This window comes from Malaclemys terrapin, chromosome 3, assembly GCF_027887155.1.
Source record: "Malaclemys terrapin pileata isolate rMalTer1 chromosome 3, rMalTer1.hap1, whole genome shotgun sequence".
Lineage (NCBI taxonomy): Eukaryota > Metazoa > Chordata > Testudines > Emydidae > Malaclemys > Malaclemys terrapin.
In genome coordinates this window covers 59,389,378-59,411,943 of record NC_071507.1, presented here as the reverse complement: position 1 = coordinate 59,411,943, position 22,566 = coordinate 59,389,378, and the positions used below count along the sequence as shown (strand labels likewise).

At 45.7% G+C, this 22,566-nt stretch overlaps 1 protein-coding gene across 6 annotated transcripts in view; it reads left to right on the top strand.

The window, feature by feature from the left end:
• Window positions 1-22,566, top strand: part of DAAM2 (dishevelled associated activator of morphogenesis 2) — a 243,644-nt gene that overhangs the window by 89,971 nt on the left and 131,107 nt on the right. For all 6 annotated transcript variants that reach the window (XM_054022484.1, XM_054022485.1, XM_054022487.1 and 3 more), the window contains exon 2: window positions 6,382-6,584. In XM_054022484.1, coding sequence (XP_053878459.1) covers window positions 6,411-6,584 — 174 coding nt within the window. In that variant the 5' untranslated portion in view covers window positions 6,382-6,410. The remainder of the gene's footprint in view (window positions 1-6,381; window positions 6,585-22,566) is intronic.

Sequence of the window (22,566 nt, the reverse complement as noted above, 5' to 3'; positions counted from 1 at the left end):
AGATGTAGATAGGATAATCCAGGTGGCAGAATGTGGGGGCAGATAAACTGCACCAAGCATGTGCTGCTATAGGCTGATTGTATGTTTTCCATACAGGATATTCCTGAAGTGCTGTTGGATTGACACGACGCTGTGTGTTAGTCTCACTGAGTCTCAGTCTCCATGAAAGCACAAGGCAGCCTTGTTCTGGCAGACAAACAGGATAAACCTGGGGCAGGTTAGGACAAATGTACAGCGATAGCATCCAGCTGTGTTGCAGCTGATCTGGCATCCAGTGGTTCACTTCACCTGCCTTTGCTCCTATCCCCTGCCTTGTCCCCAGAGAAGCCTGACTTTGCAAAAGGGCTTTATTTACTCTCCAAATACAGTTTATTCTGCAGATTAAGTGGAAAAAAATGAAGCCCTTAAAAAAAAAAAAAACAACACACAAATAAACCCCTGAGCTGTCAAACAACAAGTCCCTTAAAAGGGCAAAATATGCAGCTTTCGATGGACTGCACAGATCCCTCCTTTCAGACTGCTGGCAGGAGACTTCCTGTTTGGATGGGGTGCTCACAATGGGTGTTGTGTTTTGAGATCCGTCATTTCCAACCTCCTCACCCCTTTCATCCCAGCACCTCAAGCCCCTCAGGCCTGGGTCCTGTCAAGACTAGATCTGGCAGTTAAAACGTAAACTAGAAAGGGTATGTTAGTTGTGAACAATCCCTCCTCTACCCAGCAGGGGATACCCCTTGATTCATGAAACAGCCCCAAAGTACTTATCTATTTTAAAAAGTGATGGGGAAAAGTGGCCTTGCTGAGTTATTGCTGTCCATGAAGGGGCTCATCGATGCCCTTACCTGTCTGCTTACTGGACTGTGACATGCTGATTTCTCCTTTATTATTGATTTTTTGTTTGATCAGAATGAGAGGTTTTTGATCCTTTCACAGCCTGCAGATGAATTCTCCTTCACGCACACTTTTTGCAAGGTAGGCTTTATTGTACTTGGGTTTCTAAGCCACTGCAGTGAGAGAAGGAGAAATCCAGCAAGAAGTTGTGCCCTATGCTGGCTGCTGAGTTTTATTGATGAGTCTCATTGCTGGGAAGTGGGGAGGGGGACTTGTGTGATGAGTTTCCTTCTCCTCCATCATCTTCATTTCTGCTGCACCTTGGTACATATTTTCCCCCAGAAGTGGAACAGGTGAAACCCCAGTTGAGACTTTTTCTGATTAAATTCCTGGCCTGACTGGAAGCAAGCTGTTCTGAGCCTATTGTCATATGATTTCCAGCCCAATTATACTGACTCAAACAAATTTCCAAACCTTTTTGAAGGTTCCCCCATCAGTATTTCTCATTCAGGGCATAGTGAAGGTTGGCACCATTTTTCTATCTTATTCATTTTAGTTGCAAAAACAGCATGTGCTGGGTTAGAGATGGAGAAATGTTGTCCTTTGATTGAAACAACAAAGTCTTGTGAGAACATGAGAACTTGCAAAGTGGAAAAAAAAAATGCTATATTTGCTCAACTTAGCATTCACTCTTTTCAGCTCTCTGTCTGACTCTGGAAGGACATTGACATGGAATTTAACCAGATGTTTTTGCTTGTGGAGTTGTATGGAACTTGATTTTTTTGGTTTCTATCAAACCTTTTCATTTGATTCACAGGGAGTTGCACCCTCAGAGTTTCATTTTGCATTTCAGGTTTGAAAGAAGCCCAAATATCCAATGGGGAAGGAAGGGGAAAAAAAAAAAACAGCCCAAAACTAAAATGAAACACTTCATTTTGTGTTAATATTTTAAATCAGTCCCTGGTCTGCTTGGAAGGTTTTTCTGAATCTGAGGAGAACTTTTGACAAACAGGCTGAGTTTTGAGTTTATTTTTATCAAAACCCAAAATCCGGTATAGTGCAATGAGTGTGGGTCTGGATTTTGTAGCAAAGTTCAGTTTGCTGCTCCATGATTCTCACAAGTTACTTTCTCATCCCACCCAGGAATTAGCAATCTAAAATCACCCTACCATAAGAATCTGAAGACCTCAAGACCATAGACTCTGAACCAGGCGCAGTAAGCAGAAACAGATTCATGGCCTCATTATTAGGGCCCTACCAAATTCACGGTCCATTTTGGTCAATTTCATGTTCCTAGGATTTTAAAAATAATATGGAATTTCATGATTTCAGCTAATTTCATGGTGTTGTAATTGTAGGAGTCTTGACCCAAAAAGGAGTTTGGGGGGAGGGAGGGGGGTTTACAAGGTTATTGTGCAGGGGGGGTTGTGGTACTGCTACCCTTACTTCTGCACTGCTGATAGTAGCAGGGCCGCCGAGAGCGGGTTCGGGACCCCCCAGCAAGGGTGGACTGGCTAAACAGGGCTGACGAGGGGGGGAAGCTGGGCCCCCTTCCAGACCGCCGGGCCCCGGTAAGGCGACGAGGCGTGGGAAGCCAGGCCCCGGGCTTCCTTCCAGACTGCCGGACCCCGGTAATTTCTACCGGCTTCCCCCCACTTTCATCGGCCCTGGCTGGTGGCGGTGCTGCCTTCAGAGCTGGGCGGCTGGAGAGCAGCAACTGCTGGCTGGGATCCCAGCTCTGAAGGCAGAGCTGCTGCCAGAAGCAGTGCAGAAGTGAGGATGGCATGCTATGGTATTGCCACCCTTACTTCTGTGCTGCTGCTGGCGGGGCACTGCCTTCAGAACTGGGCGCCCGGCCAACAGCCGCTGCTCTCTGGTTGCCCAGCTCTGAAGGCAGTGCAGAAGTAAGGGTAACAGTACAGTGGACCCCCGTCCCCCCCCAATAACCTTGCGAACCCCCTGCAACCCCCTTTTGGGTCAGGACCCCCAATTTGAGAAACCCTGGTATTCCCCATGAAATCTGTATAGTATAGGCTAAAAGCACACAGAAGACCAGATTTCATGGTCCGTGACATGTTTTTCCTGGCCATGAATTTGGTAGGGCCCTACTGGTTATTCTGAGGATCTTCCTGATCAATGTGTGGGCTACTAAACATTTCCTGATGGGCGAGGTTTGTGTTTCTTCTCTGAATATATATGGCTCTTTTTCAGACATCAGGGATGTTTTTCTGTGTGAGGGGAAGATGTCTTGAATTGCTCCGGTTAATACATCACTTTTCTGAGCAATGTATCCTGGTGCCCATCTTACTCTTTTTTTTTTTTTTTTTTTTTTTTTTTAACCCAGATTATCCGTATCCTTTCATAACAAATTCACTGTCCTGGAAACTATCTCCACTATAAGGTAGACAGGCTCCTAAGCTATGAAGACCTGTCTGATTCTGCTAAACAGTTGTCTCCAACAGAGAACTCAGGGGGATCACCAGACCACCTCCCCACTCTTCTTTATTCCTTATCTTTTACAGTGGGAGTGAGCGTTCTTCTCCAGGATAAGAATCAGTCCAAGATTCAGGTCAGATCCTCAACTATACTAAGGTCCTTTAAACCATTCTGTCAGTGGAAAGGGGCCTTATAGTGGCCATAAATAACATTTATACTCACATTAAGGCCCCTTTATATTGCTAGAGTGGTGTAAAGTGGTCTTTGTGTAAATGAAAGTCCAGGCTATTGTATTGTGGTCTGTTTTTAAGCATTTCAAACCCATGTGCCTGATACATGTGTCAAGGCTGCTTCCCCACTCTGAACTTTAGGGTACAAATGTGGGGGCCTGCATGAAGACTTCTAAGCTTAACTACCAGCTTAGATCTGGTCTGCTGCCACCATTCCCAAATGGATTCCCTTCCCTGGGAAGCCTTGAGAAACTTCACCAATTCCCTGGTGAATACAGATCCAACCCCCTTGGATCTAAAAACAAGGAAAAATCAATCAGGTTCTTAAAAAGAAGGCTTTTAATTAAAGAAAAAGGTAAAAATCATCTCTGTAAAATCAGTATGGAAAATAACTTTACAGGGTAATCAAACTTAAAGAGCTCAGAGGACCTCCCTCTAGCCTCAGGTTCAAAGTATAGCAAACAAAGATAAACACTCTAGTAAAAGGTACATTTACAAGTTGAGAAAACAAAGGAAAACTAACACGCCTTGCCTGGCTATTTACTTACAAGTTTGAAATAGGAGAGACTTGTTTAGAAAGATGTGGAGAACCTGGATTGATGTCTGGTCCCTCTCAGTCCCAAGAGCGAATGACTCCCAAACAAAGAGCACAAACAAAAGCCCCCCAAGATTTGAAAGTATCTTGTCCCCTTATTGGTCCTTTGGGTCAGATGCCAGCCAGGTTACCTGAGCTTCTTAACCCTTTACAGGGAAAAGGATTTTGGAGTCTCTGGCCAGGAGGGATTTTATAGTACTGTACACAGGACAGCTGTTATCCTTCCGTTTATAGTTATGACAACGTGGGTCAGCACCTGGTGTATATATTGGCCTGTGTAAAAGCACTCGGCAGCAAATTGGTTACACTAGTGCTTCCCAAGTTCTGGCATTCGTATCAGCTGGTACCTACAACTTGTGTGTCTGAGGCTGTAGCCTTCTTTACTTTAATAAGTTTGTGTTCTGGGCCCTTGTGTGCAATCAGGGCCAATCTCTCACTGTAACCGACAGTGGAGTTGGGATGCTCCAAATCTCAGTATCTGTTGTGAGTGGCCAAAACACCTGTTTCAGGTTAGAATGTGCACAAGTGAATGGATGAAAACCGTTGGCTGTTATAACACGGGGATTAGTCCAATAAACAGACATGTTTAGGAACAAGACAAAACACAACCATTCTCCAGCAAGCCAGCAGCAGTAAGAGATTAATTCCATTAGATGAGGGGAGCTGGGGCCTACTAGTTTTACTGTAGAATAGTTCTGGGGATCAGATGTTTTCATTACAAGGCAGCATGACTCCAAGTTTCCTGAGGTGTCTGCCTAGTATCTAGGAGCAAATTCTTGCAGTGAATCAGATATGTAGGGCTCATAAATCTTTGCTTTTGATTTCTCCAGGGCAATACCACAGACTGCTGACCCCACCCATCTGTCTTCTGGAAGGAATATGGGGTGGAGAGGGGAGATTACCAAATAGCTGTCTAATTAGTTTGACTCCTCCCACTCCTCTTTGCCATTGTGAACTGTGCTTTATTCTGTGCACCCTATACAGTGAAATGAGGAAGGGGTTAGGTCAGTGTGCCAGGTAGAAGACAGTATGATATTATGCCGAGTTAAACCACAAGTATATAGAAGGGGAAATAAATACAGATAGAAATTTCCTATGACTGTTAATGTCAGTTACTATTCCTTGTTTCTTCATCACTGAGTGTAATTCTGATGGAACTTGCTGAATTGAGGGCCCCAGAACTGTCGGAGACTGGAGTCCCCTGTCTATCCCCAGAGCAGAGTTAGCATGAGCAGCAGCACTGCAAGCTTCCCTCACAACCAATATGCCTAGTCCCGACCAAGAAGGACCCACTCTGACAAACCAATTTTTGTGTGTTTAAAAAAAAAAAAAAAAAAAAAAATTCCAGTAAGGGTTTTTTGCCAAAAACAACTGGAAAATTCTGAAAACATGAACATTTTCAAATTTTTTTGGGGGGGAGGGCAGTTTAAAACAACCTCACTTGGAAAGAAACATTTTGAGTATTCTAGTTACAATTTAGTTTGAAGTGGCTCCCGTTATTGCCCTGCTGAAGTAGCAGTTCTCGAACAGTAGTCCTATGCAGAGCCACCTCTGTCGCCGTGGGGGAGCGTGCAGCAGTCTTTAAGCAGTGATTCTGCCTGATGATTTTTTAGCCCAGCCCCCTCCAGGACTCTCAAGGTTTCTAGAAGGCTTCTTTAGCCACCAAAACTAAAAGACTCCCCCAACCCCCAAGTCCTTTGCTGCACCCTGTGCTCCTGGTTAGCTAGCCTGCATTGTCCCCTGCCGTTTCAACTGCTTCAGTATTCTTTGGCACTTCCTGTCCTAAACTGTTGTGCAATGTTGTGTTCTGCTCTTTCCATGTCCTCCATCATTGGTGTCTGCTGTGTGGGGTAAAAACTGTTGCATTCTGTCCCAGAGGGGTTTTCTGTCAGCTGTGGGTGAATTGAGCAGCTGTGCGTGTCAGTTTGAGTGGAGTTTTCCAAAGGACTTATCGTTGGCCTAACTCCTCTCCAATTCAAGTCAGTGTTAAAATTCCCACCGATTTTGATTGGAGCAGACTTAAGTGAATCCTGACTGCTTTGAAAGTCCCAGCCTAGCTCTGTCAAACCTTTTGGGAACTTTTGGGATGCAAGATGCTATATAGCCATGGGAGGTGGTGGTGATGTATTAAGCCTTGACTAACCAGTCCATCTAGATGGCTCTTTTGCTCCTTAGCATGACAGATCAGTCTGTTCTCTGCCTGTTACACTGATGGCAATGATAACCACAAATAACCTGTGCTGGATGGTGCGGATTGTCATTTAATGGCTTCTCTTCCTGTCTTCTCTGCAGATCATGATCAGTAGATAGCATCTCACACCATGACCATGGCTCCCCGGAAAAGGAATCGTCATGCTTTGGGGTTTCTTTGCTGCTTCGGGGGAAGCGACCTCCCTGAAATCAACCTCAAGGATAATAACCCCCTCCAGTTCCTGGAGTTCTCTGTCCCAATCCCATCAGCAGAGGAGCTCAATGCTAGGTTCTCTGAACTTGTGGTGAGTTTCTGCCATTGACCTTATGTTTTACAGGGTGTGGGAGAGGTTTCCTGTGGGGGTAATGTAAGTTCTTTGGAGCAGGGACTCTTTTTTTTGTTCTGTGTTTTTGTGTGGCACCTAGCACAATGGGGTCCTGGCCCATGACTGGGGCTCTAAAGTGCTGTGATGATGCAAACCACACATGATGATAAGGAATCCTAACTTGTTGGGAGCTGGGAAAAACCTCTAGTGAGTTGTGTAGACTACTTCCCTATGTTGTGGTAGGGTTTAGTTAATCACTCTTGAATAGAAGGCTGTGTAACTGCTGCCTTGAATAGTTCTTTGCTAAGATTCCAAGGGAAAAGATGGACAATTACTTGGACACCAATAATATTTCAGGTCTGAATGGGATTAAATCACTACCAACAGTGATTCTTTCTTACAGGGTTAGGCAGATAGCCCTACCAATATGCCTTGGAAGAAATTGCTTCCTAACCCTAAATCCGGCTATCATGGCATCAGTACTTTGATCCCTGATCATTGCTCCAGAGATCAATTTCCTATGGCTGCCTTTGGGATAAAATGCACTGTTAGAGAGTACACCAGGAGATTTGGGGTTTTGGCCCATGTATGGAATGGAGATAGTACTTGTTTCTCATCTGTCACCAGCAGGAAATCACTGACAAGTAACCATGGCGATTTTGTTGCATCTGTCAGCTGCCTTTGATACCTTTGGTCACGAGGTGGTGGTGACACAGTTGTAGGTTTTAGCAGGAATGGAAGGAGTTTTTCAGTTGTAAACAAGGGGCAGTATTGAGCAATTTCTCAGTTGCTCCAAGGTTCCTCTAATGTAGTGTGCTGGAGGATTCCATTCTTCATGGCCATTCCTTTCCCCTCCCCCCTCCTGTTCAGCATGTATGTGAGGCCACTGAGGGGAGATGGAGACAATATGTATTATGGTGTCTACAGTAGGAAGAGGACACCCAGTGGGACCCATGCGATGCAGTTGACCAGCTTATCCGGTGTCTGAGCAAGACTGGGGTTTAGATAAGGGTGAGATGTGTGTGACTACAGATAACACTTAGGTTATGCTGGTGGGGTGGGGGAAGTCAGTAGTATTGGCAAAGAAGATACTGGCTCCCTCAATTGGAGTTACATGCCTGATTTGTCAAATAGTTGGCAAAAAGGATCTCCAGCTGCTTCAGGATGACCAAACAGCTGCAGTGGCCAAGATTTTTTGCATCATATATGGTTAGTCAGAAGGTTGCAACCTTTTCCTTTGGATGTGGATATTGTCACACTGACCCAGGCCTTTCTCAGCTTGAGACTGGGTTACTATAATGTGCTTTATATGAGGTTACCCTTCAGTCTATTGGAAACTGCAAATGACACGGAATATGGCAGCCTGCTTGCTGATTGGTGTTTCTTATGGGAGCATATTACACTAATGCCCTGTGATCTACATCAGCTGCAGTTTATTTCTGGGTGCAATTTATTGTGTTAATTTTTCACCTACAAAACTTTAAATGGCTGGTCCTGGCTAGCTCAGCCTGTCTTTCTATCAATGTCATATTATGATGGCTGAAGTCAACCAAAGCACTGGAGCTATTTTCCCCATGGGAGGTCCCTGAAGTGTTTGCTATCCACCTTGGTTTGCCAGAACCTGAATCTGCTGACCTTCAAGTCCCACTGCAGGGTCTATAATGCTCTGCCAGGTTTTTCCTGGTGGGGAGGAAACGTTTCTGGGAGGAGACTGTGTGTATATACGATATAGATATAATGATGGGCGATCACTCGTTACCAAGTATGATCATCTTCCGTGGGAGTTATGGGTCCTCAGGTGGCTAATAAGGCCAATCTTTGAACCAAAAGTTCGGTTACAATGAGGGCAGATGTTTTCAGGCTCAGCAGGAGGCTGTTGACCATGACTGGAGACCAGTCTCTCTTTCCTCCTGCATCTCTTGTCCTCTTCAGCTTGTCAGCGAGCAAGTTCAAAATGCAGGGGACCATCATGTAGGATTTCACTCCATTTTAAGCGATCCAGGGCAAGTGTCAGTGTCAATGTTATACTTTTTTTAGGTTGTCCTTCAGCAAGTCCTTATAACGCTTCCGCTGTCCACCCACGTTACAGTACCCTTCTTTCAGCTGAGCGAACAGGACCTATTTTGGGAGGCAATGGCTGGCATCTGGACAATGTGACTAGTCCAGCAGAATTGCCTTGATGCTGGTGGTCTTTGCCTCTTCCAGAACGCTAATATTGGGGAGCCTGTCTTCCCATTTGATCTTCAGAATCTTATGAAGGCAGTGTTGATGGTGCCTCTCAAAGACTTTCAAGTCATGTCTATAGGTTGTATGGGTCCAAAACTTGGACAACAGTGTTGGGAAAATAACAGCTTGATAAACAAGAAGCTTGGTGTCTGTTTGAATGTTGTGATCTTCAAAAAACCCTCTTCCGTAAATGGAAAAAAAGCTACATTGGCACAGTTCAGGCGATGTTGAATTTCTGCATCAATATCTGCCTTGGATGAAAGATGACATCCAAGGTAGAGGAAATGGTCGACATTCTCCAGTGCCACTCCATTGATTTTGATAGGGCATGTAATACCTCATTTGGAGAGGGCTGATAGAGCGCTTCACTCTTCTTGATATTAAGAGTGAAACCAAGACATATGTAAGCATCGGCAAACACATTCAAGATACTTTGAAGATCTTTCTTAGAGAGGACAAAAATTGTGTTATCAGCATACGGAAGTCCCACAATAGATGTTGTGGAAATCTTACTTTTGGCTTTCAGCCTGCTAAGCCTGACCAGCTTTCCATCCATTCTGTAAATGATTTTAACGCCATCTGTAAACTTCCCAGCAATTAGATAAAAAATGACAACAATAAAAACTGCAAACGTGGTTGGAGCAATGACACAGCCCTGGTTGACTCCTGTTTGCACTTTGAAAGGTTCACTCTGGGAGCTACTGCTGCTCAGAACAGTCGCTTTCATGTTATCATGAAGCAATTTTAGGACATTGATATATTTATCAGGACATCCAATCTTAGAAAGTACAGTCCAGAGGGCACGGTGATTCACTGAATCAAAGGCTTTAGTTAGATCAATAAAAGCCTTGTACAGTGGTCGGTTTTGCTCCTGACACTTTTCTTGCAGCTGCCATGCTGTGAAGATCATATCTGCAGTTCCACAACATGGTCGGAAACCACTCTGACTCCGGTAACATTTCTTCTGACAAATGCAGAAGGCGGGTTGCAAGGATCCGCGCCAGAACTTTGCCTGCAATGGCTAGGAGGGAGATACCATGATGATTTCCACAGTCCACTTTGTCACCCTTTAAAGAAAGGGGATAATCAGGGCATTCCTCATTTCACTGGATATATCCTCCTATCCAGATTTTAAGGATAAGCAGGTATAGCGGTTGAATTAGCTCTGGGCCCCCATCTTTAAAGATTTCAACGGGGATCCCATCTAGACCAGCTGCTTTCAGGGCCGGCTCCAGGCACCAGCCTGGCAAACAGGTGCTTGGGGCGGCTGCTCTGGAGAGGGGCGGCACATCCAGCTATTCAGCGGCAATTCGGCGGACAGTCCCTCACTCCCGCTCGGAGCGAAGGACTTTCCGCTGAATTGCCGCCGCAGATCGCAATCACGGCTTTTTGGGGTGACCAAAACCCTGGAGCCGGCCCTGGCTGCTTTGTTGTTCATCTGCTTAGTGGCACTGTGTACCTCATACAAATTGGGAGGGTCTCTGAGCTCATCCCTAAATGGTCATTGAGGAATTTGCTCAAGGACTTCATCTGCAACTATAGAATTATGGTTAAGGAGATCTTAAAAATGTTCTTTCCAGCGAGAATTGATGGCTTCGTTGTCCTTCAGAAGTGTGGTTCCATCCTTAGAGAAAAAAGGATTCATACCATGACAAATCGGCCCATAAACAGACTTAGTGCTCTGTGTGTGTGTGTGTGTGTGTGTGTGTGTGTGTGTGTGTGTGTGTGGCTGGAGACTCACCACCGCAGCGCCTCCTGCTGGTTGCACCAGGAATTAGCTCTGTTCTGCTGTGGAGCACCCTCTGCAGGTGGTGTCTCACCCGTTGTCTGCTCTGCTGTGCTGTCTGGAACCTGTGTTGCTCCCTGGCTTACAGAGTCCTCTTCTGGACACAGCTCTCCGGCTGTGCCCTACTCGGTTCTGTCCCCTTCTGGGGGGGTGTCAGCAGTCCTCAGTCTGCACCTCCCCTCGTGGCCAACTGCAGCCCCAAAGACTAGCCCTTTGTCTCAGGGGCAAGCCACAGTCTGTATCGGGCCATGCTCCTCCATGGCCAGGTGCAGTGTAAGAGGGGAGGGACCCAGGCCCACCCACTACTCTGGGTCCCAGCCCAGAGACCCTCTGGCAGCAGCCATGTCCTGCCCTCCTTCTCTCCCCTCTACTGCTCGCACTTGCTGGGCCACTTCCCTCTGGCCCTTGCACCTTCTCAGCCCTTTCTTTCAGGGGCCTCAGTCTAGCAGGTATCAGGCTGGAGCTTTCCCTCTGCTCCCCTGAGCCTACCCAGCGCTGCTCAATCTAAGGTGCTGTCCCTGGGAGCCAGTCCTCCTCCCTGGCTGGTGAGGGAGAGACTCCGGTCTCTTTTGCTTTGCAGCCTTTATATAGGGCTCAGCCTGGCCCTGACTGGCTGCCTTTCTGCCCTTCTCTGATTGGCTGGGTTCTGCGCAGCTGCTCCATGGGCTGCTATTAACCCCCCCTCTGCTAAAGTGGGGCAATTGCCCCACTACAGTGTGTGTGTATCTATCTATATCTATATAGTGTGTGTATAGTACCATTTGTACATATGCCCAGAGCCTGAAATGGGCATGTATTTCTTTTTTAAAAATAAACCATTGAAATCTACATAAATGAAATCCATTTCTGTGCATTTCTTGATATTATTAGAACCGTAATTTTCTGAGGACTTAGTTGTGGGAGAAAAGTGCTCTCTTTCAGAAGGATAAGGAAGTGTTGCTTAATTTTGGAAGGTGCTCAGATACTATGGTGAGGAAGGTTGTATGAGTTCCTAGGTAGGTAGAGAGACAATAGCAAAGGATTTCTGAATGTGGTTGCCTGTGATAGAAACTAGGCTGGTAGATTGCAGGATTTGCCCGGGAGACCTGGTTCACCCACAGTTCCAGGCTAATGCATGTTCTCTGAAACACTAAAATAGAACAGACCACATTTGTATTGACGGCTGAGATGAGATTTTAATTGGATTAGAAAGGTTCAGTCTGTAAATGTGCCAGTGTAAATCAGCGACCTGGAAGTGCTTGGGAAGGCTCTGTGTTGTATACCAGCCACCCCACTGTTTATCCTTTATGGTCTTTTGAGACAGAAAACAGATATGACCGTGGAGCCTTTTGACCCAAATCCCGGAGCGAAATGGTGGCGCTGACACAGTCTGAGATCTCTAGTGAGACAAACATTGCATTGCACTCCCTGGAGCATGCCCAGAGGGTATGGCTTGGCCTGTGCCATCTGTTCTGTAAAAGGGTATAATGAAAAATATTCCTGCATTTCTCTCTCATTTTAAAAGCCCAAGCCTGTTCGCCCCATGTGCAGCTAAAATCTGGGGCATTGTCCCACATTTTAGATGAGAACATGGAAAAACCAACCTAGTTCACAGGATATTTTTCAGCATGGCTATTTTCCAGCCCAGTAAATATTCAGTATTCTGGACATTCCACCTGACCCTGCGGGAAATATCTTCTGTGAAGGATCCCCTCAGGTGCCCATGTAATGCGATATTGTAAGTCAGATGAGTGTCTGTGTGTCTGCTGTTCTCATGATTTTAACTTCATCTCCAAACAGCTAGCTTTTTGGAAGCCCAGTCTTTCAAATTGGGAGACAGAGTTTGGCATGTGTTGGGATACTTATTCTAGCAGTTGGATGGTATGTTTGGGGACCCATCTCCTCAGTCAGGTTCTCAGCGAAAGCAAGGAGGCTTTTCAATCCCCTCATGGGGGGCAAATTAAAGCCCTGGCTGATCTCAGTGGGTGCTGTCTCTGCATATGGCATGTATGGTTTCCTAGTGGGAATGTTAACTCACCAAGCCATCTGCCCACAGAGATAGGCTCAAGTTGTGAAGCAAATGCTGCTGTTGTTGTAACATGTCCATGTCCAGTGCACCAGTCTGTGACACAAAGCAAACACCTACTTTGGTCCTTGTGCTTCTGGGGCCTCCCTAGTCCAGCTAAGCTTTGCATCTCAAGGGCCAGCCCTAATTCTTTCTGTAGCCCTACTGTATGAGGGAAAGGAACATCTGGGGCCAGATTCTCTCCTCCACCTCTCCTGGTGGTAGAACAAGAGTAGGGGAGGCCCTGCATACTGGCGCACCTGTGGGGTGGTTTTGTGCCCCGTAAATGATAAAGCTGGCCCTAGCCTACGGTTCTAGAGTGCTTTTGCTCATTCTCCTCCACCTTCTCTTGTGCTCTCTCCCGCTCCCCCCCTTCTCCCATCCCTCCTCCCCCCGCCAACCTGGCATTGTGCATGCTGCCTTGTAATGAAGTGCTGCTGCAGTTTGTGGTCTCCCCTGTGTGTGCCTGCTGGCAAATGTGGCCCTGCTACAAGCATATATTTTCCTTTGCACAGGTTTATTGACTGAAGAACTACAGAAAATCTGGAAGATTTGTTTTAAAATCTACTGCAAATCAAGGGGAAATCACTTAACCTCCCTCCCATCCCCAATTTCTTGTTGAACTTCATAGACATTGCAAGGCTATAATACATCAACTCCAAGATGAGTTCAAATTCACTCTGTTCAAGGACAAGTAAGAAACCACTAGCAACAAAAACCTAGGGATTTGCTTTTGAAGTCTCATGATGCTGGAGGCTTCACCACCCAAATCTGTCAGTTACACAGGCAACCTGATCTCAAGCGTGAACTCAAACTGCACTAGGAAGGGTAACTAATGCAGCAGACCCAGAGAAATCAGAAAAATGAAAGGAATGTCAGCTGTTTTCTAAGAAAGAATTACAAAAGGTGTTTTTTTTGTTTTTTTTTAAAGTACATTGTCAAGATTCTCTCTCTCTCTTTCACTCACTCACTCACTCATCTGTTTAGACTGGAAGCTTCTTGGAGTTGGACTGAGTCATCTTCTGTGACCTTTCACAGATCTGAGCATGTGGTGTTTAACAAATCAGTGATGATATTGGCCTTACCTGGGTTACCAACACCACATTTGATTATTAGATCTGAAAGAATTTAAAACATTCAAATATATTTTCCTTCTTTGTGGTGTTGGTTTTGCAGTACGACTTGCACATAGCTCAGCTTGGACACTGAATTTAGACTGAATTCACATTCACTTTCGGTTTCTCTTGCACGCGATACTGTTGTGTGATGAGTTTCCAGTAGGAACAGGAATGGTTAAATCCATCTTCTCTCTCTGGCTCCACAAAAAACTACTTTACTTTTTAATTTAATTAATTTAATGAAACATTTCTATCCATGTTACTTTTTTTTTTTTAAATCCATAACTCAACTTTGGGCCTAAACTCCCTGAGTGTGTCCTATTTAATTAAGTTGGTAATGTGCCTAGGAACAACAGAAACAGCTTTGACCTTCCAGACATTTTCTATGACAAAGAATTTCCATTCACTCTGTCTGAAGACTTTAGGATTTTCTATCATTTTCCTCCTACCTTCCACCCCACGTCATCCTTTTGAATAAAGGACTCCCTCCTAACTCCTTTTAGACCCTATTGCTCCCTAATCAGCTGGAGAGGTAGGACATTGCTTAGGGTAGTTTGTGCTGTCCCCTAGGGGACTGAGCACTTTGGCCCGGTCTGACTCCTGGCCCTCATTGGCCTAGGTGATCAGCAAGATAGGTATTTCTATCTCATAGAACTGGAAGGGACCCTGAAAGGTCATAGAGTCAGCCCCCTGCCTTCACTAGCAGGACCAAGTACTGATTTTTTGCCCCAGATCCCTAAGTGGTCCCCTCAAGGATTGAACTCACAACCCTGGGTTTAGCAGGCCAACGCTCAAACCACTGAGCTATCCCTCCCCCCATTGAGCCCATGTCTCCATTACTGCTCCAGCAGGGTTCCTTGCCTGCCTGAGCAACAAGAGACTGGTATCCAAAGTCTCTCTTGCTCTGCAGCATTCCTAGCTCCAGAAAGACCAGGTAGAGAGGGGGCCCAAGTACTGAACCTTTCTCCTCAGGACCCAACATCTGCTGCACTCTTGGCCTCTGCTGACCCTGGGAATAAGATTAACTGTGACTGGCAAGCAAGCCCATTTCACCTACACAGTGATGTGCAGCACTACCTGGTAGCCTAGGGACTGACTGCCCCTTCCATCTATTACCCAAAATCAAGCTCCTTTTTCCTTCTCCTGTTACTTCACATCATATCACCCTTTGTGCTGGTTTCCATGGCACCTCAAACAACTCCTGGTTTCTGAGTTAGGAGAGAGCTCTACTGTGTTGTGTTGTCCCTCACAGAGGGACCTAGAAGCTCTTTCTCTCCTACACAGGTGTAAAAAGTCTCTGGGGCTGGACTCTGCCTGAGTACTTCCAGTCTGCCTGAAACCTGCCTCTCTGCCTATGATCGCTGCTTTTTTCATCCAGCCTAGAAGTGAGTGGAATGACTATTTCTCTCCCCTCCCACCCACCCTCTTCATCGCAGGGTCACTGAGACGCACCTGTTAAGAGCCTCTATCCTAGGGTATCAAACAGCCTGAATTAACATTTTCCTGGTTCATTTCCACCTGCAGTGGCCTCTTGACTCACTCTAACAGTTCTCATCTGGGTTGGATAAACTGGATTCTAAACATGGAATGTCCTAGGATGTCACTGAAGCATAAGTCCCTGTTAGTCAGTTTGTCCCATGGTGACTGCCATAGCAGGTGGCCCTATCTCCTGCAAGTGGTGGTACTGCTGTTTCCCAAGCCATCCTCCCAACTGTAGGCGCACAGTGTGTGTAGTGTTTACTGGATCCCTGGTGGAGATTGTCAGCCCTTCAGGTTGATGCTGTGTTTGTGCAAGCCACACAAGTAGGTACTTTGATGGTACTATGCATGGTGAAGTTGAGGGAATCTAGTCCTTTCAGAATGAAGTATGTGCAAGGATGAGCCCTAGGTTATTTGGGGTAGTGAGCCTCTCCCTACCTTTATTTGGTTAGACAAGATAGGAGGGGGCTCAAATGGGTGCCTAGTGAGAAACTACGCTTTGAAAGCCTCCTTTGAAATCCTGTCTGTTTCTACTCCATTACAAGAATAAACAATGGGGAGGGGTGGGGAGGGGAGTAGATAACCTCCATGCCCCATATCCAGTCTTTTAGGTTTTCATTTCTAGGTTACCTATTTAGATGCAGCCCAGGGTTGGCAGTGACTAAATATTGTAACATTTGGATGGCTGTGTCATGAAGGATGTGAAATGAGTTGGCTGGTCTCAGTTCCCAGTAGGCACATCACAGAAACCACCATCACAATTGGCACTCTTGTTGGCAGTCTTGTCAGAGAGACAAAGCAATGAATGGGCCATAACGCCTGCATTCCCACCAATGTTCATCCTCCAGGACAGACACATTACAGGAGATTAGTATGGGAAGCAGGTACTACTGTTGTCCCTACTGTACCTGTTCTGTGTAGGACCTCTATCTCCAGGGCGGCTAATTCAGCATCATTTACCTTATGGGCAAACATTTGTGCCAATTCTAATATTCACTGGACTGGTTCACCTGTCCCTAACTGCCACCTTTTGTGTTTGTTATACAGATTCTTAACTCTGATAACTGTGTATTACGTTGGCTACCATCATGTAGTCTCTCTGAGTACAGTGTTTTATATCTAGCCTTCACCTGCTTAGTTTGCGTTCTTTCCACATTTGCTATTTCGTCTCACAAGAGAAAAATATGACTGATTTACAGTACAGCATATCTGTCAACATTGCATTCTGTCACAATGCAGCATTGTGTCCTACTGCCAAAAGTGATTTTTCTCTCCTTAAAGGAAATTCAGGTTTGTTTAAAAAAAAAAAAAAAAAAAAAAAATCCTATAGGATGAATGACAAATCCAGCAATATCAGAACCTGGGGCTGTCCAGGGAACTCAGTCAGCAGGTAACCCTAAGCTGTAGTGAATACAGGAAAGTTACTGAGCCGAGGTTATAAAGAGGATTGGAGAGTAAGGGAAAAGCTGATAATCTTTCCTTCAGGGTATGTCTATGCTTAAAATGCTATAGTGCTTCAGTATAGACACTACATATCCCCGTGGGAGGGGTTCTCCCATTGGCACAGGTAATCCACCTCCCTGAGAGGTGGTAGCGAGGTCGACAGAAGAATTTCTGCCATCAACCTAGTGCTGTCTACCTGGGGACTTAGATCAGGGTAACAACACCGGGGTGTGCATTTTTCACATCCCTGACTGATGTATTTAAACCAACCTATTTTTCTAGTGTAGACCAGGCCTTAGTGATGCTGTTGCTGTTCCCCCACCCCCAAAGCCATGATGGCTGTTCAGTAGGCTACGTGAAATGAGTTTGCTGTTATCAGTCCAGCTCCCAGTGGACAAGGGTCCATGTTTGAAAGAGCAAAACAAAAGAGCCACCACTGCAAATGGTATTAGGTGACACTCTACCTCTGGAAAAAATGTGAAAAACTGACTGGATCCTGGCGACTGAGGACTCCTATCTGTACAGGTGGTACCCAGGGCAGAGATGAGGTATGCTGGTTGGGGAAGTGTACAAACACACTGGGCAGAATTTTTCCAGTGGAATATTTCCCTTTCAGAAAATGCTGTTTCATTGAAAGTGACACGTTTTGCAGAAATGAGTCAATCTGTGACAAAATTTCTTTTCCGAGGGTGGGAAAGGAACAGTGCTCTGATAAGGTGGAACGTTTACATTTTATCCTACACAGAAAGTCAAAAGCAGAATGCAATGTTTGTATTTTATTGAAACAAAATGTGGTGTTTACCCCCAAAATGAAATCTTTTCAGAATTTCATTTCACCAGAAACTTCAAAATTGTTGGTTTAGTTCTGTTTTGGAAAGGATATTCCAAGATTTTGAAGTGTTTTCTGCAAAACAGAAAATCAGGGTTCTACTTGGCTCTGGGGAGGTGTTTGTGGGTAGCTTCAGCTCAGATTCATACATAAGAAAACTAGGCATGTGCTTAAGGCCCAAATTCCGGGGGCGGGGGAGCCCAATTTGGCCTGGCCGTCCCTCCTGTAATGACAGAGGGGCATCTGGGACAAACCTGAGTGTTGCTGCAATCCTGTGTGCTACTTATTCAAGTTTGGCCTGGCCAATCCTCTGTCATAACTGAGGAGTGGCTGGGTCAAATTAGAGCAAGTGGCATTGCAACCTGGTGCCCAGGTTCATATTAGAAGGCAGGGGCCCACAAATGTATGTTTGCCTAGAGCCCAGTAATGGGTTAATCCAGCCCTGGGTAGCTTAACGTGATCCCGCTCATACTGCACCACGTTGGTGGCTAAATACAGGCCTTTCAGTTAGCAGGGCCATTGATCAGTAGAAAATTCACTAAAAATATACTTTTAAAATGCCTCTGTTCTCCCTTCCCCCCAGACATGTGGCCTTTTCACTGCTTGAGCCCACTCCTGATACACATTTATATACTGAATCGCTGTTCCTAATTAACCAGGAAAGTGCTTTTGTGCCAAATGCAATCAAGATCTGAAGAGGCCCCTGTTTCATTCACATATGATGAGTTCTGGTTCCAGCAGAGCAGGAGACTTGCTGGCTTTGGACCAACAGAGACTTTGCCCATTCCTAATTACTGCCTCCTTTCCCTGAGGCTGTTAAACAGGAACATTTCAGTGGAGGCTGTAAGAAAAATCCCAATAAATAGATTAACTGGTATTTCTCAGATATTAGGTGGGGCCAGGAAGAGGACACGGGTCTTAGAATCATTATCTGAGGTGATCCTCTGAAGGCCGAGGTGATCAACAGGGCCCTGCAGTAGTGGAGTACCTTTCTAGCTGAGGGGAGCCAGACCACAAAGCCTTCTTTCTCTCAGTCAGGTTAGACTGTAGCTGCCTGAGTATAACTTTCTACACTGCTGTCAGATGTGATTTGTTTCCATTGAAATCACTGGCCTATGTGATGGGCTTTTGATTCAGATTTTTGAAGCTGTTAAGAGAGCAATACTTTGAAGGCAAAGGTTCTCCTTGCTTGTGCCGTGTGGCTCACTCTCCTCAGACACTTCCTCTCTTTCCTGTCTTATGGAGAAGAAAAAGTGAAAAGCTAGACATGGTGAGAGACTGCAACGGGAGTGTCATACAGTGACTGGCCCCTTTCAGAGGGAGTGAGGACCAGTGCACCTGTGACTGATTCCCTGTTGCCCAAATGGGTTTAGGGGAAGGCACCCGGTCCTTATAAAAGAGGAAGCTGTGGCAGAGACTGCAGAAGAGCTGCAGCAAGCAGGGGGCTGCAAGGAGAGTTTGACATACCAGGAGGAGGAGACACCAGGCAGGTAGAGCTGGGAGAGATCAGCTAAAAGCAGGGGATTGGGTTGAATTTTATTGTGGGTCTTTGAGGTTTGTTTGAAATTTCGATATTAATAAGCCCAGATCCTGGGTTGCACAGAGAGAAGCCTGTGTGTGAAATCTGAGCGGAATAAGGGAAACTGAGGCAGGGTGCTGCAAAGCCACACCTGACTACGAGTGGGTGCTTGGGAGGTGGACTGCCCAGTTGCAGGTAGTCCGTTAAAAGCCTTGGCCACTAATGTGCAGTAGTCCTTGGTGAACCTGTCTGCCTCTGGAAATTTCCACTACATGCATCCGATGAAGTGGGTATTCACCCACAAAAGCTCATGCTCCAGTACGTCTGTTAGTCTATAAGGTGCCACAGGACTCTTTGCTGCTTTTACAGATCCAGACTAACATGGCTACCCCTCTGATACTACTATCCAACAGACTTACTCTTTTGAGGTTCTGGTCTTGCAGGGCCAGACTTTCAAAAGCATGTGCATCTGCTTAACTCATGCACAAAGTCTGATTCTCATGGGCAAGTCCTGATTTGAATGCACGTTTCTATCAGTAAGCACAAATCAGGGTCTGTGCTTGTGTTGCCAGATCTTGGGTGTAGGGGAGCCAGGGGCCACAACATTACCCATGCATTTGTGAAATTCCTGTTCACAATTGTTAGTGCAAGGAGAAACCACATGAACGGATCACCTCACAGAATGTGTTGGTAGAGTGCTACCTTATCACAGAACTTGTAGCCAGATCTCAGCTAGCATAAATCAATATTATTTTACTGAAGTCAACAGAGCTATGCTGACTTCCACCAGCTGAGGATCTGGCCCATGTGATGTTTTGTCTGTTCCATGGTGACTGGCTGCTACTGAATGCCCCAGGTAGAGGGTATTTGCTATATTGCTTAAAGTTCTGGGTAGCATGCATACACTATGCTCATGAAATGTTTGGATACGTTCCAGGTGGGATGCATCTGTTGTGCCTAGAGAACATCCCAGATACGACCCACTCACTGTGGCAGACACGTTTGAGGTGTAGGATGCCCCTGCTGTGCTGAGGGAAAGCGCTTCATCCATCCTAGCCATCCATTGTTTTTAATGGAATATTACTGAATTTCAGCAGCATGGGAGCAGGTGTGTAGACCAGCAAAAAGAGGGTAGGGAACAGAGCAACTGGTAGAAATGCAAGCTTTGCTATGAGTTCCCATCGGTGTGACTCTCTCAGAACAGAGAGTGATGTACAAAGAAGCTGATTTGACATTTTTCCACTATTGAATGCTTGTAGGTTGTGTAGAAGATAGGATCTCTCCGCTATTGTTAGCGTTGGTACATTTGCTAAGAAATCATCCTTCCACAATGTCTTTAATACATTATCAATTGAGTCGAAAACGCTTGCATGATCTGACATAGCTGAAAGTGCACTTATGGTAAGGGCTAAATTAGAGTGAGAAGTTCATATAAAGCTACACTGTGTCCTATTTCTTACTGCAGTGATGTTGATACAGTAAGAATTGCGTATCCCATTAGGACTCTAATTTGTGGCAAAGAAATGTGGTTAAAATAAGACATTGAGAGTGCAGGATGGACATACTGGCTGGCACTGTCAGCCTATCGTGCTTTCTTTCCCTGTTGCCTGGGTCTTTCAGCACCAGTTTGAGTACAAAGCAAACAATCTCCCTGTTTTTTGTTTTTTTTCTGAAGTTTCGCTATATATGAACTTCTATTACCATGTGGTTCCACTCCTTATAGTCTTGCTGACTTGGGGTACCCATCTCAGCCCACCCCAATGGGAACAGAGCACCACTGGCAATACAGCAGTTCACCTCTACCTCCATATAACACTGTCCTCTGGACCCCAAAAATCTTACCGCGTTATATTGAACTTGCTTTGATCCACCGGTGTGCGCAGCCCCCCACCCCGGAGCGCTGCTTTACCGCGTTATATCCGAATTCGTGTTATGTCAGGTCGCGTTATATTGAGGTAGCGGTGTATATTCTTTTGTCTGCTCTCTGATCTAGCTACCCTGTGTATGGATATAGCAGTTTATGCTGACCCTAAAAGTCTCTTTCTAGTGTTTTATAGAGTTCAAAATCATGCGAGGCACCTCACAAATAAATAAGACCTGATCTCCACCTTCAGGAGTTTATAGTCCAATTTCAGATGTGATGCAATGAAAGAAGGTGACAAAAATAGGAAGAGGTTGGGGAGAAAGGACAGGATGGCAGGAGGGTAATGGTCTTGGGGACCAGCTCAGAAAGGGGCATTCCATGTGCAGGGGCATGCATGGAGGTGTTTGGGGTGGGGGGAGAAATGTATAAGCAGGATATTGAGGCTGGCTGCTTTGGTGGATTGAAGTAGGTGTGGAGTGATGTAGATAATTAGGGAGGGGAGAGGCAGAGTTTTGTAGGACTTTGGCTTTTTCTTGTGCTCACCTTCAATGTGGTGCTGAAGGAATAGCAGGTGGATGGATCAAAAGGGGTGGCGGTGGTGTGGTCTGAATGATAGGCCAGTAAGATGATCCTTGCAACCGTGGTTTTCGTGAACTGGAGCAGGGCAATGTGGGTTGCAGTGACCTGGGGAATGCTGAACACGTGGATGAGTGTGTTTAGTTGTAGGGGTAGAAGGGAAAGGTCTGATCTTAATACTGTAGAGGAAGAAGGGGCAGGATTTGACTGTAGCCAGGAGGCAAGGGGGAGAGAGACTGAGACCATCAACTACTGTGGAGATAGGAACCACGTAGAACTTGGATCTAAGAACTCAGATTAGGAAGAGTCAAAGATGTCAGAGAGGGAGAAAGAAGCTAAAATGTGGGATTGGATGATGGCATGAAGACCGTTCAGGCAGATTTGTGGGTCCTCAGCATACAGATGGTGGTCAAAGCTGTGGAAGTAGATGAGATGTTGTAAATGGAGAAGAGGAATGAATGGAACTTAGTGGGATCCCCGTGGGGGAGTGGGACAATGCAGGAGGAGAACCCACCAAACAAGAAGTTAAAGTAGAGAGCAGAGAGGTAGGAGAGAATTTATTGAATCTGATTTGTTGAATCCACTCCCAACTAATTAATCTACTACTCTTGCACTCTTTCTTTTCATCTCTCTCGGTCTGCCCATCTTGCTTAACAATGGAGATCAGAAAAGCTTATGGCCTGAGTGATATGCAATACAGTATTTGTGTGTACATGGCAGGTGCTGTAATTCTCTATATTACCTCAATATCTTTGTGTACTACCACATCTGGGGGAGAATGGGCAGTGTGCCATCTTTTTTGGGTAAGTGCCTGGTTGGTGCCTTCCTCTGTGATCGGTGGGGAAAAAGCTTTTGGTGTCATCAGATGCAGCAAATCAGCAGCCATTCTGCTGCATTCCTCTGGAATCCAACTGGAAAATCCGCCTGCGTTCTTGGTGCAGAAAGAGGAGAGAGACCATTGAGGGGGATTTCTGTGTTGCTCATTGCTCCAGGCCTCCTCAGCAGCTGCTCTGCCTTAGGGGTACTTAGGAGCCTCTAAGTGCAAATGTAATAAGAGCAACTCACATTTCTATAGCA